Here is a 19,733-nt window from a genome sequence, read left to right as displayed (position 1 = left end):
ATTGATCTATATATTTTGGTTGTTTGCAGCAGCACAACACGATGTGCGTCATTTGCTGTTTTCAGTTATCTGGGCGGGCCTTAGCTTGGGTATAATGGCATTTATGAAAGCTAATGGAAGAATGTTTTGCAACCGACCTCGTTTACATAAGCCATGATGATGAATGTTATCTCAATTGTTTAGACAAAGGCAGCTCATTCTTCTGTTTAATTTAACCACGACGTTGAGTTTTGAGTTGGGGCTTGTAGAGTCCGAGGCCTATCTCTTTTCCTTTTTCAAAATAAATTGTAAGTTGGCTTAGTCTCGTTTACATTGTTTGTTGTATCTCATGTGATTGGAAATCCCATGATTCCATCTCTGTCATTGGAAATCGTCGTATGATTGATTTCCAATAACATGAGATGGACAATGTGATATGGAATCACGTGAGAAACGAGTAAAACAGTCCAAAGCCCAATGTAATTTCGAATCTCACTTCACGTTTGCATGCACGTGAAAAACTGGGCAAACAGGGACTGTTCTCTCACCATTATGAGAATGATAGAGAACCTTTTCGTTCAAAGTAAAAGCAGGTAATTTGTTTGAGAAAATTTTGCAGTTAAAATGTGAAGGTGAATGGAAAAGGATGTGATTTGCAATTGTACTTGGATGCATGGGTGTGAGAGAGAGAGGAGCCGTGCAATCACATGGCACAAAATTTGTGCATTAAGCACCTGCTTGCCCTCCATCAGGCCTTGTCCCAAGATGGAGGGCGATCAGGTGCTTAATGCACAAATATTTGTGAAGTCATATTGCACCTGATCTTTTCAAGAGAGAGAGAGAGAGAGAGAGAACTGCATTACTTTAGACCATTCACCTCTACCTAACACAACCCAAAAACCAAAATAACAGAAGAAGAAAGTCACCTCTGCATAGTCAGTTTTGAGCAACGGAAATATTGTCATCAACTTCACAAGAATCCTCTCGAGTGATGCCTGAAGTAGAACAGGAGGAAGCATCTGCAGGCACCCCATGCCCAACTGATCTCCGCTTGAGCCTGGTGACAGCCAGCCTCCTTGCCAACGACTCTCCACCACCCAACTCTCTCTCCCTAGCAGAATCACCCAAACTTTCCAGAGTCCAGCCTTCATTGTTGCCGTTGCTAAAGCGCAATGATGCTGGAAAAACCACCCCTCGACAACAAGAAACCAACACGATAAGAAGCATCATATACACGTACAGAGATGACCATATGTAGAAGGTCAGCCTCCAATTGTGAACCAATTCCTTCTTCCATGGCGGCCTAGAATTGAGAAGGACCCATGCAGAGTAGATCTGAGGAAGACCCATCGTACTGGCTCGCGGGTGCAGTCGAATCCTGATCTGCTCTGTTCTTATGGTCATCTCCCTGTACGTTAGGATGCGGGTGTTGATCGTCTGTGTCTCCTCTGATAATCCCAGAAATAGAGGTATGCACAGAATGAACGATCGGATTAGCCGGACGGGAAGGCTTCTAAAGCGTAGCATGCAGGGCTGGCTGGACTTTTCGATGATGGCACCATTGGCTGCGATAGCCTCTGCAGTTATCTATGAATACTACAACGTGAATAGATTATGAGAAGCAAGGACTCAATAGTAAAAAAGAAGGCTAGAGAATTGTTTTAGATTTATAATTCAGTTTCCTTACCAAGATGAGTTGGCAACTTGATTTTCAGTACAGTTCTGGTACGTTCAGTTTTCTTACCAACCCAAACACTCCAAAGGGCAAATAATCTCATAAAGAAAGTGATAAAGCCAACTTTAGCAACAGTAGATTAGCACATTGATAAGTTGGTCCTTAGATATATATATTTTTTGTAGATTAAGGATATTTGTGTGATTTTAAGAGAGAGAGAGAGAGAGAGGCATTCACTATAAAAAAAAGTATTTTTTTTTAATTCAAAAAATTGCAACAAGTTTGAGATACCTAAAACACATTTAAATATGATGGAATAGTAAAGCATATTCTTTAGTTTACTTTTGAAGAACCGGCAGAAACAAGCAAGAAAGAAAGCTATTGCTTGAAGAAATTCTTCAGCTGAGTTCCTTGGGAACCTCTATAATCAACAAACTTTTAGAATTATCATCAATCAAATATTGCAAAGTCCCAGTATCCATTATAATACAACATTGCATCACAACGGAATTTTTGTTTACACTGGCACCAATCTAATAATATTAGATTGGGGAGGAAGATTAGAACTAGATATTTATAGGCAAGAAAAGATATGGGCCCATAGCAAGAAGAAGAAAGGTGCATATGAACTCCTCAAGTCTCCTAACTCTGGTTTGGCTTAGTGGGAGGTGTGAAGTTGAAGACTTGAGAGAAAATCTCTCGTATTTTATTAAATCATCATTCCATGATACAAAATAAACAGTGAACTAAAAACACTATCCTAAGGTAAATAATTTACAGTTACAACATGTTACAACCTCAAACCGATAGTGATGCTAATGATATCACCATATCCCATCAAATGGGATATCGTTTCTGAAGATAATAGGTCGTTAACGATATCACAAGTTTGATATCTTTAACGATCTCAAATGTAGTTGGTGATATCTTTAAAAGTAGTTATAATGGCGATATTCTCAAATGCAGAGATGAGGATAACTTCAAATATAGCTCCTGCTGAGTTGGCAACATCCTCAAATGTAGAGATTAGAATAAACACTAAGACTCCCCCTCAAACCATGGCATGAATATCTCGAATACCAAGTTTGCAAACCAAATGTTGAAAAGATTCACGTCACAAGTGCCTTTGTGAAAAGATCAGCTATTTGATCTTTACTTCGAATATAACAAGTGTGTATGATTCCAAGCATGAGTTGATCGCGAACCACATGACAATCAATGTCAATGTGCTTGGTTCGTTCATGAAAAACTGGATTAGCTGTGATGTGAAGAGTTGCCTGGTTATCACAATAAAGATTGATTGGAAGAGAATGCTTAACTTGAAGATCGAGTAACAACCCTTTAAGCCAGAGAATCTCACAAATAATATTTGCCATGAATCTATATTCAGACTCAGCCGAAGACCGAGAGCCTGTCACTTGTTTCTTAGTCTTCCATGAGATGGGACTGAAACCAAGAAAAATGCAGTAGCCAGTAACATATCGGCGAGTTTGAGGACAAGTAGCCTAGTTTAAATCACATAAATCATTGAGTTGCAAAGTAATACCACGTTGAAACAGAAGACCTTGACCAGGTCAGGATTTAATATAGCGAACTACATGAAGAGCCGCATGGAGGTGTAACTCATGTGGTTGATGTATGTATCGACTGAGAACATGAATCACATATTGAAGGTTTAACCTTGTGATACTTAAATAAAGTAAATGTCCTACTAGCCGACGATATTTTGTTGGGTCAAATAGCAGTGGTCCACAATCTTCATTAAGTCCATACTTCTGTTCCATAGGAAACTCGACGGGTTTGGATCCCAACAAACCCATTTCATTTACAATCTCTAGAGCATATTTTTGTTGACACAAATATATGCCAGGTTTGGATTGTGTCACTTCTAGACCCAAAAAATATTTTAAGGGTCCTAAATCCTTTATATGAAACTGTTGAGACAAAAAAAATGCTTAAACTGCTCAATTTCTACTGAATAATTTCCTGCAATAACCAGATAATCAACATAAACCAGTACAACCATAAAAATATGATCTTTGGAATAGACAAACAAGGAATAGTCCGCTTTTGACTACTTAAAGTTAAACTCTTCAAGGGCATGTGAAAACTTTGAGAACCAATTCCTAGGTGTATGCTTTAAACCATAAAGAGATTTATTGAGTTTACACACTAAATTTTCTCTATGTGTACCATATCTTGGTGGAACCTACATGTACACATCTTCAGATAGGTCACCATGCAAAAAAGCATTATGCACATCTATTTGACATAAAATCCAATTCTGTGCAATAGCAATAGCAAGCAGGGTCAAACAATTACCATCTTGGCTACTGGAGCAAAAGTCTTTGTGTAGTCAAGATCTTCTTGTTGAGAGCACCTCTTAGCTACAAGCTGGACCTTATAACGTTCAATAATCCCATCTAACTTTAGTTTCACTTTATATACCCATTTGCATCCAATGGCTTTCACTCCAGCAGGCAAAGAGGTAATAGTCCAAGTGTGATTATCTCGTAAAGCACCCATCTCAGAATCCATGGCATCTACCCAATGTTTAAACTGTATGGCTTGATCATAAGACCCAGGTTCATGAAGAGTACACAAAGCAACAACAAAGGCTTTATGAGAGGGTGAAAGCTTTGACAAGGAGAAATAGCTTGATAAAGAATAACATGTACCTTTCCCTTTTTCTAGAGTTCAATTAGAAATTGAAGATGGTGAAGAACTAAAAGAGCAATAAAAATCCCTTAGCCAGGTGAAGGGCTTTCTTATCCTTGTGGAGCGTCTACCCACTTCTTCATGAGAAGATGTGAGTGATCTTGGTTTAGTTTGAGTGAAAAGCTGAACGTGATCTTCAAGAATATTTTCAATTTAAGGCAACACAATGGGTGATGATTCAAGAATATTGTTATCATGGCAAGGTTGCAATGGGTTGTAGCTAATTTCATCATCACAACTTATGGACATAGGTAACACAGGTCCATCAAGAGTCACTTTTGTATAAGAAAAAAAAATATTTTTTTGTAGAAAATCACACGACTAGTAAAAATCTGTTGTGACTCTAAATAAAAAAGTTTATAAGCCTTTTGTTCCATGGGATAACCAATGAATATGTATTTTTTGGCTCTTGTGTCGAACATAGTTTTATGTTGATCTATATTAGTGGCATACCATAAACACCTAAAAATTCAAAGATGGCTAAATGTAGGGGTTTTTTTCAAATAACATTTCAAAAGGTGCTTGACCCTTAAGACGTGGTATTGGAGTGCGATTAATAAGATAGGCTGCAGTTAGAATGTATGCACCCAAAAAACGAATAGAAAGATTGGCTTGAAATCAAAGAGCTCTGTCAACTTCTAATAAATGCTAGTGTTTCCGTTCAACTACACCATTTTTTTGTGGAGTAGCAACACAACTGTGTTGATGGATAACACCATGGTCATTTAGGAAGTTTTGCATTTTGTGTGAGAAAAACTTGGAGTCATTGTCAGATCTCATTTTCTTAATATGGCTATTAAATTGATTTGAAACCATATTATTTTTTTTTTAATAAGACTCAAGGTCTCATACTTATGTCGCGTAAGAAAAACTCATGTGGCTCTAGTAAAATCATGATGCTTAAAAAATAATATGCTCCTTTAAGAGAGGCTTGAGAATAAGGACCCCATATATCACAGTGAATAATTTCAAAAGCACATGAAGACATAATCTCTCTTAAAGGAAAAACTAATCGTGTTTGTTTTGCAGGATGAAAAGAATTACAATGATGCAAATTATTAAAATCCAGCTGAAACCGCAAACCATAAGTTTTTACTAATTTCATTCTAGAAATGGCTATAGGAAATAAAGCCCTTTTTTTCTTCACTCTGCCCAATCATCATCTTTGACCCAATGTCCTGGATGATACAAGAGTTAGACAAAAAATTGACAGTATAATTTTGAGATTTAACTAGTTGACTGACCGAAAGTAAATTCATCTTGAATGATGGAATGAATAGAACATCATGTAATTCAAAAGAATCAATGTGAATGGATCCATAATGGGTAACAAGTATAGAATTCTCATTAGGTAATTTAACGAGCTTTGGACTATCATAGGAAATAAGATTATGAAATAGATGTTGATTGACACACATGTGTTGACTAGCTCCTGAATCTATAATCCAAGAATGAAATGAGTAAATTATAGAATCAATTATACCTGCACAGTTTACATTGAAGGCTTGAGATGAGGGGTTCAAACAATTTTGCACAAGGAAGATAAGCTTTTGGTATTCCTCGAATGTGAATGCAGGGACTGCACACTTGGGGCCATTACCGTCTCCACCTACTGGACTAACTTCATTAGAATTCACATTCGCAATAGTTCCTTATTTGAAATTGAGATTATATAGTCGATGCCCTGGTAGATATCTTATCAATTTGAAACACCTCTCTTGAACATGCCCTATTCCTTGATAGTGAGAGCATGTTGGACGAGTTGGCCGACTACCTCTCATTATCTGCACTTTTGACTGTTGGTCACGATGAGCATAAGTCTTACCCGTCAGGACCGACCCTGAGTGATCAGAAAGTGGTGTAGTGAACCGAGCTTTTCATTGTTTCTCTTCTTGTAAAACCAAAGCATATACTTTGGTTATATTTGGTAATGGGTCTAGGAGAAGGATTTGACTTCGTATAGCATTATATGAGTCATTTAATCCCATAAGAAATTGAATGACCTTTTCTATCTGAAATTGTTCTGACACAATCTTCATGGCACCACACGTGTAGGTAAGAACAGAAGAATACGAACCAAGTTCATCCCATAAAGATTTTATCTTGGTAAGATAGGTAGCAACCGAGAAAGTATTATGTTGCAGACGATTATTGTAGTCTGAATTTGATAAATTCTGGGAGCAAGACTCTGTGTGTACCTTTCTTGAAGATCATTCAAAACATCACATGCCAAAGTTGCATAAATAACACCATTAGCAATGTCTTTTGAGACAAAATTCAATATTCATGATAAACCATGGTATTACAACATACCCATAGACCATGTTCTGATGAAGTAACATCAGGCTTCTTGATAGTCCTATCGACGAAGCCGAGCTTGTTCTTTACACATAATGTCATGAACATAACTCTACTTCAAGTGGCATAGTTCTTCCTTGTCAAAACTTGAGAGACAAGCACATTTTTTGAATTATCATAGTGATTATGGGCTGAAAATATTCAAAGTGGAATCAGACTTTGAAGCATTGGGTATTGCTACATTTTCTGCCATAAGACTTGCAAAAAGATTTTCAATTTTTTGCAATTGATAACATAATCACTACTACAAAGACACTAGCTTTGATACCATGTGAAGTTGAAGACTTGAGAGAAAATCTCTCGTATTTCATCAAATCATCGTTCCATGATACAAAATAAATAGTGAACTAAAAAAACTATATATCATACCGTAAATAATTTACAATTATAACTTGTTACAACCTCAAACCGATAGTGATGCTAACGATATCACCATATCCCATCAAATGTGATATCGTTTACGAAGATAAAAGGTCGTTAACGATATCACAAGATTGATATCGCTAACGATCTCAAATGTAGTTGGCAATATCTTCAAATGTAGTTCTAATGAGTTAGACGATATTCTCAAATGTAGAGATTAGGAGGATATCCTCAAGTGTAACGATTGGCAATATCTTCAAATGTAGTTCTAATGAGTTGGCTACATCCTCAAATGTAGAGATTAGAATAAACACTAAGAGGAGCCGTTAGCTGCTAGGCAGGCGTTCAGGGTTTCATTCTCACGGACGTCGGCCATGATCCCCGTATTATGTCCCTTGCTTATGCCAAAGGAAGGCGACTCTCCAGGGCAGAGGCAAGAGGTGCACCACGGGTTTACACCATTAGTAAGACTGCCAGTACGGCAGGCTTTCGATTCCTATGGGCGTCACCCCTCTGCGCAAGCCAATAAGTAGCATAGGCTAGCCTCGGAGTTTTAGGCAGGCTGAGCCAGAGCGACCAGGTCTTGGTCCCCGGTTCTGTTCGAGTTATAAATTAAAGAAAAGGCACGGCAGGCTGAGCCAGTGCGACTAGGTCTGGGTGGTTTCCCCGTTCCACATGAAAAAAAACCTTAGTCTCCTACCTGAAACATGCCGATAGCTCTGTTATAATCAGACTCGGGCAAAACCAGCTCCAGCGAAACAACGAAGTTGTGGCCGACCCTCCTCCTCTTGCTCCCCTGCCAACTCCTCAGAAACACCGACGCGCTCGGCCGCTCCTCCGTGTAGTCGAAGAGCAGGGCTTCCTTAGCAACCACCGGCTCCTCTACCCACAGCCTGACCAGACCCACACCCACAATCACAGACACCACCATCACTGCAGTCAGCACGAAGCAGACGTAGGCCGCGCTTAAGAGTCCCAGCCCGAGCTTCCTCGCGACGAGACGGCTTTCGCCCTGCGGGACTTCGGCCGGCAGGCGGCGGACGGCATCAACTCCGGTCCTCTCGGCGGTGTGATTGGCCTCCTGCGACCGCCTGATAGGGGAGGAGGAGGAGATGAGTCGGGAGATAAGGATGAGGTGAAGGGAGATGAGTTTGACGACCCAGCCTCCTGGTTTGAGTATGAAGAGATCGTTCTCTGATGGCGGAGGATGAGGGTAAGGGGAGAAAGACTCTGAGTAGTCATCATCTGGAGGATGGATTTGTGGGGATGTTTCTTCTCTCTTCTCCATGGAACGAAGCTAATACGTCTCGCTCGATCGTGAAACTCTGGAGCTTCAGATGATGATGCTCGAAATTTTTTCAGGGACAGAGTGAGGGTTTCACGCTAGAATGACACTTGTTCTTGTCTAGAGTTACAAGTGGCACGTCGGGTTGCGCCACGGAAGCGGTTCGAAGGAGGACTAGATGCAATCGCATTGCACACAAAAATGTGCTGCTGCACCTGGCCATCACGGTCCGACGCAGGCTGCCTGCGGGCCCAAATTTCTTTGTCAGGATCCCGTTAACACGTGTTTTCTGGTCAGCTACAGCAGCACATTGTCTGTGCAACGTGATTGTACCTGAACTTTGAACAGGCGAGCTTTTCAAAGCGCGTAAGTTTGATAATTTTAAGGGCGCGTTTGTTTGGCCTTAAAACTGAGAATACTTGTCTGTTTCTGCAGTCGTTGGACCGTGAAAAGATCAGGTGCAATGTGATTGCACAAATATTTGTGCATTAAGCATCTGATCACCCTTCATCTTGGAGATAGGGCCTGGTGTTGGGGGCTTGGGCTCAAGGCTAAGGGCTTAATGCACAAATTTTGTGCTATGTGATTGCACCCGATCAGGACTCGATCCAATCTGATTGTCATCTCTTTTTGAAATGCCCTATGACTGCATATCAGTTTGGAATGTCCTTGGGCAAGGTGGCTCACATCATTGAAGAATGTCCTAACTTTCAGGCTCCTCTTACATCTATTGGTAGTATTGTTTTTTTTTAAATGTTATACAATTATATCATTTTGGTTTTGAACCTAGCTGCTCCTACCAGACCCAAGGGAGCCCCCTTTTGGTACAAAATTTAGGTGAGCTTGGTACCATAAGAACATCAAATTTCCAACAAAGGATGATTGCTCACTTTCCCTCGATTCAGCAAGGGTTTCTTGTTATAAATTTTTTTTTTATTAGCGGTCATTTCAAAATTGATGGTTCTCTCTTGTGGGCAACGTAAAGGGGTATTCAGGGCATTAACCATAAAGATTGAAACGATATGTGGAAAATTAATTACAAATTTACAGGTGGCAATAGCAAACCTGATTTCTAAAAGTTAAACCCAAACCCTACCCAATATGATTCGGGTCTGGGTTCCAGTCTGGGTACGGCTGAACATTGCGGACTCATATAAGTTAATGAGTTCGGGTATCCGGGTGGGATATAATCAAGTTGAGCCTTGGATAGACCCATTTTTTAATCATGTCGAAGAACTAGAGTTAGACCCAACCCATTTTGATTTGGGTCCTAGTTTGGGTTCAGGTATGACTGAAAAAATATAGACCTTGGTTTAGGTATGACCGGTTCGGGTGGGCTTTAGCTTGACGTATGATTTGTATTCTAGAGCAAATTACCCCTTAATCAAAATTCAAATATGTAAATTAAATTAATGGATTCAGCTATTCATTAAGAATATTATTTTCTAATGTTGTTTAGCAAAATGGGTGTGAACATTCTACTGGTGGGTAGGGTCTAAATTGGTTCTGATTCGGGTTGGTTCAAATACAAAACGGGTTTGGGTATATAATTGGTTAGGATAGGATCGGTATGAAACGGGTTTGGATACAAAGTGGGTTTGGGTTCGAGTCGATTCAGTTTTACAATTTCTGGAACCCTGTGGCCGTGTGGATCAGGTCAAAATAGGTTCGGGTTTACATTCACTGTACCAAGAACCGACCCATTTTCTACGAGTCTATATTTTATACCCAACCCGAACCCATGGGTTTGCAAATATCAGATCGGGCGGATCTAATCAGTTTGAAACATCAAGTCGGGTCAGATATACCCGATCCAGTTACACCCCTCATTTTTCATATGGCAATCATAGATGTAGTATAGGACAACAGGTAAGGCCATTGAAGATAGGCCAATCATTTGGTTGACACAGTTTTTGCTATTGAGAAGGACAGATGACCCATTGGAAATAAGGGATATTGTTGGCAAGGTGCACAAATTTAGAATAAGGAGTCTGATACAATTTTTTATGCGCTCCCTGTGCATGACAACAAAATGTATGCAAAATATGAATCATGTGAGAGCTTTTTGAAAAAAGTAGCTACAAATTTACAGGTGGTAGTAGCAAACGTGATTTTCAGTTGCCAATTACACGTTACATAGGAGAGCTTTTGGGACCCAAAGAACCCATGTGATCCATGTGAAGTTTCTGCTGAATTAGAAACAAGACATAATAAAGTTCTGCTAAAGGTGCAGACTGTGCTTAAGATTGGTATCAAACAAGCTTGCAACAATAATTAATGACAAAGTTATTCCCAGACCAGGATAATGTGCTTTTTGTTCTTCCCTTTTAAATATAATCCTACAGATGTGATCAATATGCTTTATTTTATAAGAACCAGCTCTTGAATCATCTGATAATGATGCATGAATAAGAATTTTTAAAGCTTAAAAATTAATGGCTCAAAATTTACATAAATATCCGTCATCTAAAAATTATATTTTTCGTCAAAAATACATGATCCAACAGTCAACTCGTAGTAAATTCACCATACTGAACACATCTGCATGGTTAGTTTTGTAAAAATAAAAAATGAAAAAAATGCTTAGTTCACACGGTAGTTCTTATATTCTAATGGCCCAACAAGCTGAGGGATAACCCTGCCGTAATTATAGTGCGACCTAACCAACCCTAAGTTGTGTAGTTTGCTAAATCTATTAAATTCAGCAATAATTGCATCAAAACTCATTTCCCAATCTGAAGACTTGTAATTCATGATTATGGGAAACCACGATTCCTAGTAATAAGAATCAAAATTCTGGACTGCTTGAAACTCATTCAGAAGCAAGCCACATCTTGCTCCCCAATCAAGCATTCTAAGAAACCAGCTTCCCATAAGCTTAGGTTTGAGTAACACGTATACGATTTAGCCCACGATTGATTTGCTGAGAGATTATCACTACTTCAACATCACATCAACCCCATCAAATTAGATGTGTGTGCGCACGCGCATGTATGTGTAGTTTATCAAGAGTGAAGCGATGAACTAGCATCACAGAAACTGCGCTTGTATCTTGATGGATGGTGGGATCCAAAATAACCTGATAAGACCCTTGAGCCTTGACCAGCGTGCAGTGACTTAATGCAAACTTCATCAACCATTGGGATTGAGTTGCATTAAAATGGATTAGCAAATGTGCCACATAGGCTCTGACATAAAAAGAAAAAAATATATATCCCAGAATGTTTAACAGTAAAAATTACCTCAAATTGCAGAATTGGATACTTCACTCATCAAAAGACCTTTCAAAGGAAGGAAAAGAAATGGCACCAAATAGATCTGAATATCTTGCATGAACATGTAAGACAAGCACAGTGGATAAAACATTCAGTCCAGAACAAACAGAATCACATTTACAGGCTGGATGTATATATGCATGCTGCATTTTTTTTAACCTCCATCCAGTGGAGGGAATACCGAATGAACATTCATGTTTCACAACGAAAAAATTATGGCCTAGATGATAAGAGTGATAAAGTAGGGGATTTTTTTTGGAAAAGGAGACCATGCTTGAGGGCAAAGAATATTTGTTTTAAAACCACCTATTGTATGAGACCAATGATGGCATGAAACTTCAGTGGAAGGAGGTAACACAAAGAACTCTTAAGATTCAGCCCCTTCTATTTCTATACAATGGTTCATTGTAACCCTGCAATCATGCTCTGAGAAGACATAAATAAGGGGCCTCCACCTGGGTCTTTTGAGGATGACTAGCATACGCTTCAGAAAGAAAGCCTGCAATTACAACTCACTTCAATGGATGAAGGGAGCTGAACCCATTGCAACAGTATGCAGCACCTCCGCTTTGAAGCATGTTGAAGTTATCACCTTAATAATGCCAATGCTTCCAAATACCAGAAGTGTGCCCGCTGGTGCACTAATGGAACAAGAATTGGCAAAGAAAATCAAATGATAGTTCCCTATGACCGATGCATCAAAAGTCGAAACTGAATCTTTCTTCAATACTTTCACTAATGTTGATGCTACATAATACATTCTGAACACACTTCACATTCCACATCTTTCATAATAACCACAAATTTCCAGTCCACCAAAACTATCACTAGTGAAACAGTAGCTCATCCTTGAATTGCATACTGCTTGTCAAATGTTCCATCCAAGTCTTACTCTCCATTCAGGTTTCCATTACATGAGCAGCAGATGACCTGTGTAAAAATATGAGGCCCTCTCCAAATGCAGAAAAACACAGTCCAAACTTCTCCATGCCGTCTTTTTTGCACCTTTAACTTATCTCAGAAGTGCATAGCAAAGAAGTCTGGATATTTGTGTTCAAATAAGAGCGGCAAGCTATTTCATATTGCAGATCTCTCCTCATGATCAGAGTCTGTGATTCTAACTCGATGGTCACACTAATCGCTCTTTCTCCACTATCTGTTAATAGCTGGCAAACAACAGCGGTGAATGGAGAGTTTCATTGCACGTGCATTAGATGATCTGTATATCTCAATGCACTCCCGCAGATCATCATCACAGGTTAACAGGACCCACTCAGAATCATCATCCAAATATTTGATATCAATTGCATCCACATCCTCAACGTGAAACCGCCTACCAATCTCTTGTCGCAGATCTTGAAAGCCCAAAGTGGGCTGGATCCGAAATCTGATAATCTCCTCTCCAAACAGAACTTTTACTCTTATTACACAGTTATTCCCAGATATGTTGTTATTATTAGGCAATAGGGGAGGGCAATCCATCAATAGCTGTTCAGCAAGACACTTTTGGCCATGAGATCTTATAGGTTTTGGTTCTACTGGACTGAAAACAGGCAAGACAAGTTCACAGTTTGCTCTCTTCATCATTGCATTTAGGTTCTCAGATGTACATCTATCTTCATTGATACCCATGGCTACAGTATGAAAGGGCTCAGCACCACTGGAAGAAGAATGGCCTGAACTAGAGCCCTGACTGAACAAAGAAGTTGACTTGGAAGTGACCAGAATACTGCCAGGTTTTGCACTAGAAGTTTCTTGAGCAACTGGGTCCATTGAGGACAAGGCTCCAAGGAAAGGTGAACTGTTATCCATCATAGGTGAACCACATACTTTTGGGAAATTGTCATAGAAGGAATTAATTTTAAAAGTACCGCTTACAGCCTGGACTGAGTCAATCACAACTTGCAGTTTCTTTATTGAATGATCCACCTTCTTGATCTTTCGGGAGGGCCAGCGTGTGATTCCATACTGCCTGCAGATTCTTTTCAAAGTAGTTGGACACACTGCAAAAGTGACAGGATAATGTCAATAAAAAAACAAACTGTTTTTCAACAAGTGGTATGTTCATTCAAGATAAGCATGCAGAGGACTGGAATTCATGTCTCCATTCCCTGAATCAACAATGTGCTCAACATAAATGCATTTAGGTTTTACATGCCTATGTTTTTATAGTAAAAAAAGCATGAACAACTTTTCACCGTCCATTCATACAGCTGTGAGAACAAAAGCAAGTCTAGATGCATGGGTACCTAAATACAAAACAGAAAGTAGAAAAGAAACTCTGACAGATAATGTCTACGTTATAAGAGCCATTCTAGGAAACCAATCCATCTAGTATCCAAAGCAGCCCACCTACCAGTAAAAACAGGTAGAATGGATTCTGTTCAGGTGGATCATACTAATGCCAGTTCGTATCCCCTCAACTATGTCACATAGGTAAGGCTGCTGCTAATACTCATAAACATATATAAGGCATCCTATATGCATTGATGGTGAGGGATGGGGTCCCTATGATGATGATAAGGCTGAGGTAAGGGTGATCCACATGACAGTGAGCAGGCTGAGGGCACCATTGGCTGTGATCTGTAAGGGCAATCTACATGACAGTGAACATGCAGGAGGGTTGTTAGAAAAGGTCAGAGGCCATCAGAGGATGAATTCACCAACATCATCCTCTTCAGGCAGCTTCTTGTTAAAATGCAGAAATGGGATGGAAATTCACAAGAAGAAATAATTATCCTTCATCCCAGACAGCAGAGGGCATGGAGGACTTCATAAATCTCCTACACCACCCTCCAAAGCCAGACTTCCAACTAGAGCCTTAATACCCATCATAAGGTGCCTTCATTGAGTAAAGTCAACTTTGGCAAGGATTTACTTCAACCAAGGAACTGAGGAGGTAGCATTCTGGCCCTCTGGATGCACTGCAACATAGAGGGATGTATAAATTTTTCCTGGAGGTATATCACCTATCCACAAGTCCATTTAGAACTGGATTTTAGATCCATGCTCCAATCTGCCAACAGTTTCTTCCATGAATAGGTGTTAAAGGCCCATAGCCACTATAGGTGAACAATTTGTCCATTTAGAGCTTTATTTCAATCCACATTGCCAATCACCTAATCGTAGTTTTTTTTTAAGTAGTCATGCCCTCTAAAAATGGCTTGTGTGGTCATCCCCCATCATCATGTGATCAAAAGGTAGTATTGAGCATTGTAAGGCCCCTCACACCTAATCACCCACATCTTTTTGCATGATCACCTCATTCCATTTCATCAAGTAAGAAAAAGAGGATGAGCTTCCATTCCATATGAAGTTCCTTATAAAGCTTCAACGTGGTTCAAATCTTTCTCTGGTATAAGAACAATTGGCACATAGAATATGGGGATGCCTTAAAACAGTCAATGGTCCAAAGGTAGCTAACTTGCTTAACATGATGAGAGTTTCTTGCTTATGCTGTCCAGTACATCCTTTCAAAGTGATGCGACATCCCCTTGAAATGATGCATTCCAGGGTATTTCCATCGATCTTTCCCATGAAAGAGATTCGGGACAACTCCTTTAAGGTCTTCCGCAGCATCAAAAGTAACCAAAAAGCATTTAGCAGGATTACTTTTTAAGTCTGAATAAATCCTCAAAATTTTGATAGTAGCTACATTCACCAAATTTTGGGACCTCACACAGTCCAAAGAGAAGTGTAGGTGATTGGTGGTGGAATATTCTGTAAAGAAATGCCTCTATGAAGCCCCTTAAATTTGTTTAGTAGAATACTCTGCAAGGAGACGCCTTTAAAAGGAACTCCTTAAATTTGTTAAGTTTATATGAGTAGTTTAATATTTTCAAAGTTCTAAGTGCTCCACACGTGAAGAGTTGAATATAAACATTTTCTTGTAAGATATACTGGGATCTCTATCTAATAGTTTTTGGTTGTTTAACTTTAATCACATCCAGAGTATGCATGAATGTATCACAGAACTAGCACATAAAACAATCCTTAATCTGAGATCTTTTGCAAAGGAAAAATATGCAGCTAATATGAAACATTGGACCACACGGCTAGAAATGCATCTGCAGAATTCAATATATCAGCGCCCTTTAGGATGTGATAGAAGCAGAAAAATATTGGAAATTGGTTTGAAATAGTATATCATATGCTGAATGCACAAACTAATTTAAAATGGCACTCTGTGATTAAGCTTGCCCATTGACTGTAACAGTTCCAATAGACAGCACGTGATCCTTACCACCAATACTCTTTGCTGCATCTTTTAGGCTCCCAGCGAAGTATTGCTGTAGAACTTGGAAGGTGATAGTCTTCTCTGCATTAAATCTTTTCTTTTCATGAGCTTTGCTCACACTTAGAGAACTGGCATCACCCATGGAGGAAGTCCCAATACCAACACTATTTGTTTTAGGCTTCTGGGGATCTGTACATTCTATACTTTCATGCAATCCTAACTGATGATCGTTCAGACTAGATGTGGCCCCAGATGCTTTATTTTCTGGATTTTGAATTTCGACAGGCATGTATGTGGGAAGCTCAATGATTTTTTCTCTCGTACCGGTTTGCAGATCTTTCTCATTCCTCGATCTTCCTGGTCCAGGAGATTGACTTATACCAGAGACTTCCAGGTTGGACTTTTTTCCCATTCCCATTTTTCCAGACGAGTTAGATGCAACCATATCTGCAGAGCAGACATCCAATCTAGCTTCACAAACAAGTTCCTCGTCTGTAACAACCCGTAAACCCCAGCAAACCCTTTGTATAGTGAGAGATAACGAGTCAAGTGTCATCCTCTGCTCCTCAGCTTGTATGCAATCCACAGGCAGAAAGAACTCGAGAACATAATCGATTGATCCAGTGTAAATACTGCGCAAACAAATTGCTACTGCAGCTCTTAACCCAAAGAACTTAGCATAATGAACCAGAGGATATTCTGCCTTACTCATTACCGTGACATCAGCTGAAAAACATGGTTGATTGGTGGTGAATGCTTTTCCAGCCATACCCTCTCCTTTCATTAAATGATGCTCAGAGCATGCCTCAAGGAAACCCCAGAAATGCGGTTCCTTAGCATAGCATGCAGCATCTATGGTGGATACACAATTTTTGTAGTTATCGGAATGTCTACTGCCCATCTTACCTCGCTGGATGCAGGGGATCCAGGCCAGAGCTAATGGCAATTTATGTGTCTCACATGCTTTCTTCAAAACCTCTAAAATCTCTGGTATTGCAGCTTGATATCCCTCGTTGCACACCTATTGATAAGAAGTACATCCACCAAACAGCATTACTTGCCAATTCCATGCTCTTGACAAAAGAAAAAGAAAATTAACTTCAATGATCATAAGTTATACCGCATTCGATTCTGTGGGCGACACCTTTACAAAAGGTGTGCTGAAAACTTCAGAACTCCGAAGATTAACAGCCTGGGAGTGATTGATTGGAAAAGAATGAAAAAATTAGAATAACACCACAATGATGCATTCTTAATCATGTAAAAGGACAATAAAAATAAAAACCGGTAAAATGGTATCATAACTAGCTCCATCCTACTATTCAATTTCTTTAATTCTAGAGTTTAGGCAGTAAACTGATAAAAAAAGGTAAGTGGGGAATGAACCTGGAGAGCTCCACAAATCTTGTCAACCTCAGGAGCAAAATTGAACTTCTGCGTGGTCATCACAACCTCCACGACGCCCAAGCACGACTGGCTACCTTGATCGAAAACAGGAACTGCAATAGTACCATGAACATCGTAGCGATGCGCGTGATCCACTCGCAGGTACTCGTTGCTGCTGTAGTACTGAACATCCGGCGTCCATTCCGGTAACTGCCCCAGGAAGACTCTCCCCGGCAAACCGACAGCCTCTTTCGTGTTCGCCTCGGCGGCGAAGAAATAATTCATAGAGACGGTCCTGTAGTGCTTAAGCCTTCTGCTGTTGGGATTGAGAGCAAAAGGTTGGCCGCACGTAGTTAGTACATAGCCGTCCTCTTTCTTCACGGGCACCCAAATCTGCACAAGAACATCCCCATCTGAGAAATTGTCCTTGATATGTCTAAGAGCCTTCATCAATCTCCGCTTGAAGGAGGAAACATGGCCGCTGCTATACTGCGCCGGCTCGGCCGGACCTCTCCGAATCAACGGAGAGCTCGAAGCAAATCCCTCTGCACGGCCTGATACACCGTTCCAAGATTCACCATGAGGCGTCAAACCCCCATCTTGATCAGAAGAGGTACTGATCTCAATTGGGTATCTTTGGGACCTACTTGGGAGGGACAAAGGCAGATCTAATTCATGTTGGTCATCTTCTTGGGGAGTGTTTGTGACGGTGGCAATCTCAGAATTAAAAGAGAAGACGCAAGAATCAAAGAACGCAAGAGAATTGGAGGCACCAAGGTGGTGCTGAAAGGGTTCAGAATAATCCGACGTCTGAAACAAAGCACCACCAACAAGCAACTCAGCAGGAATGCTTTCAAAATCGAAATCCAGTAAGGGGGAGAAGGAAGAATCTAAGGGTGAGGTGGGGTCTTCCATGTTGGAGATTTCTGGGATTGCTTGAGAAACCTAATTCACAAAACCCCCAAGAAAGAAGAACAGGAATCTCGGTCAACTCGCATCAGAGATGAGATTTTCGTGGTACCCACCTCTCTATCAATCATAAAGGAAGAAAGTCGACCGAGGAAACAAAAAAACCATGATGGATTTGGACAATCATATAGCCGGTTATTCTAAAGAAGAGGTTTCACCAAACTCGAGATTTAACCATGGGATCTTCCTGGAAGGATCCACTGAGCGGTTTGCCTTGGTCTGCCCAATAACTGGGAGTCTTTGTTACATAGCACAGGGCAAGATTCTATTTACTGGGGGAGAGAGAGAACATTCAACATTACCAAAATACATCCAACAGAATATTGGATGGGAGAGACAAAAGAGAAACATAAGAGCAAAACAACCACAATCTAGATGGTGATTGTGCATAAATCAGAGTACAAGTCGATCAGCCCCTCCCCCTACTATGTGATTGTGCATAAATCAGAGTACAAGTCGATCAGCCCCCTCCCCCTACTATGTGATTGTGCATAGATAAGATTCTATTTACTGGGGGATAGAGAGAGAGAGGATGGTTCATGTTTGGTTCTCATGATTGATGAATCTTGAGATCTCGATAGATTCCAGGTCAACCAACAATGAAAGCAAATACCAACAGATCGTGATTCCAGGGTGCACTTCCAAGTTCCGTCCAAAAAAATCCTTTTTTCTCTTTTTTCGAGCTTTTTGGTAGTTTTAAATCCTATAGATATGATTTAGACCGACATTGTTTAGTACAAAAAGAGTTTTTAATCAATATTCAAATGAGAACTTTAAATATTAAAAAAGAAGCGTTTTTTAATCATGCAAGCTTCAAGCACAAGGTACATCCCTTGTCCTAGTGGATTTAAAGATAGATGTGAACTTGTTTCACAAAAGCATTATTTATTGGTTGGAAGAACTTTCGTTGGACTTCAAAGATAGCTGATTAAGTCCTGGAAGTACATCTTGACGGGCAGCCAAGGTAGGGTCACATAACATATCTTAGTCTGGCTGCGGCACAACCACCGTAAGTATGGCAGGCTGAGCCAGCGCGACCAGGTCTTTGTGACATTACATGGGTTCAGGACTTCCTTTGAACGAAAAAAAGAAAAAGATTATGTTTCTAGAAGGAAAGAGATAGGTGTCCCATTTACCTTCTTTATTTACTAATATTAGTTTCTTAAAATAAATTAAGTTGTCTGTCTCGTTTACCATCTTAGTATACTTCATGTTGTATTTGAGTTTGAGAAGACGGTAAGCATGAAGATGGTCCCATGTATTTTCTTGTTGTATTTGAGTTTGATAAGAGGGTAAGCATGAACGGCTAAGACTCATCTTGACTTCTCTGAAAGCTTGGAAACTGATATTCGGTGGTGTCATTGATAGCATGTTTTTCAGATTTCATGAAACGTTCTATCTTTTATGTGTTGTATGTTGGGATCCTCTTGCAAGGCACAACAAAACTGAAGGAAGGTGTACCTGAGGCAGCCATCGAAGAAACGGATG

The 19,733-nt window shown here is 40.0% G+C and overlaps 2 protein-coding genes across 3 annotated transcripts; both read right to left on the bottom strand.

Moving 5' to 3' along the window:
* Window positions 1-915: 915 nt before the first annotated feature.
* Window positions 916-8,381, bottom strand: LOC149818050 (Putative adipose-regulatory protein (Seipin)). The gene is made up of 2 exons (XM_089986137.1): window positions 7,794-8,381; window positions 916-1,566 (listed from the first exon to the last, which is right to left on the bottom strand). Exons 1-2 carry the CDS (start codon window positions 8,379-8,381, stop codon window positions 916-918), a joined length of 1,239 nt encoding a protein of 412 aa, XP_089842263.1.
* A 3,300-nt stretch (window positions 8,382-11,681) lies between these two features.
* Window positions 11,682-18,517, bottom strand: LOC149818049 (protein NLP5-like). Of its 2 annotated transcripts, none has more exons than XM_089984534.1 (4): window positions 17,277-18,517; window positions 17,011-17,082; window positions 15,897-16,911; window positions 11,682-13,656 (listed from the first exon to the last, which is right to left on the bottom strand). In XM_089984534.1, the coding sequence occupies exons 1-4, from the start codon at window positions 18,189-18,191 to the stop codon at window positions 12,806-12,808; spliced, it is 2,853 nt and encodes a 950-aa protein (XP_089840660.1). In that variant the 5' UTR covers window positions 18,192-18,517; the 3' UTR covers window positions 11,682-12,805. The 2 variants fall into 2 exon arrangements, with proteins under 2 accessions (XP_089840660.1, XP_089840661.1); XM_089984535.1 differs by having other exon boundaries at window positions 16,797-16,911; window positions 17,277-18,254.
* Window positions 18,518-19,733: the final 1,216 nt, after the last annotated feature.

The sequence above is a fragment of the Nuphar pumila genome, chromosome 13 (assembly GCF_984573655.1).
Source record: "Nuphar pumila chromosome 13, dmNupPumi1.hap1.1, whole genome shotgun sequence".
NCBI classification, from domain to species: domain Eukaryota; kingdom Viridiplantae; phylum Streptophyta; class Magnoliopsida; order Nymphaeales; family Nymphaeaceae; genus Nuphar; species Nuphar pumila.
This window is presented reverse-complemented; position numbering and strand designations above follow the sequence as displayed.

Excerpts from the sequence above, each read along its gene's own strand:
- LOC149818050 (XM_089986137.1), bottom strand. The coding sequence starts at position 8,381 with ATGGAGAAGAGAGAAGAAACATCCCCACAAATCCATCCTCCAGATGAT. Across the intron at positions 1,567-7,793 it reads GAGCTATCGGCATGTTTCAG|ATAACTGCAGAGGCTATCGC; the intron begins GTAGGAGACTAA and ends TAGTATTCATAG.
- LOC149818049 (XM_089984534.1), bottom strand. The coding sequence starts at position 18,191 with ATGGAAGACCCCACCTCACCCTTAGATTCTTCCTTCTCCCCCTTACTG. Across the intron at positions 17,083-17,276 it reads AGATTTGTGGAGCTCTCCAG|GCTGTTAATCTTCGGAGTTC; the intron begins GTTCATTCCCCA and ends AATCACTCCCAG. Across the intron at positions 13,657-15,896 it reads TGCAGCAAAGAGTATTGGTG|TGTGTCCAACTACTTTGAAA; the intron begins GTAAGGATCACG and ends TCACTTTTGCAG.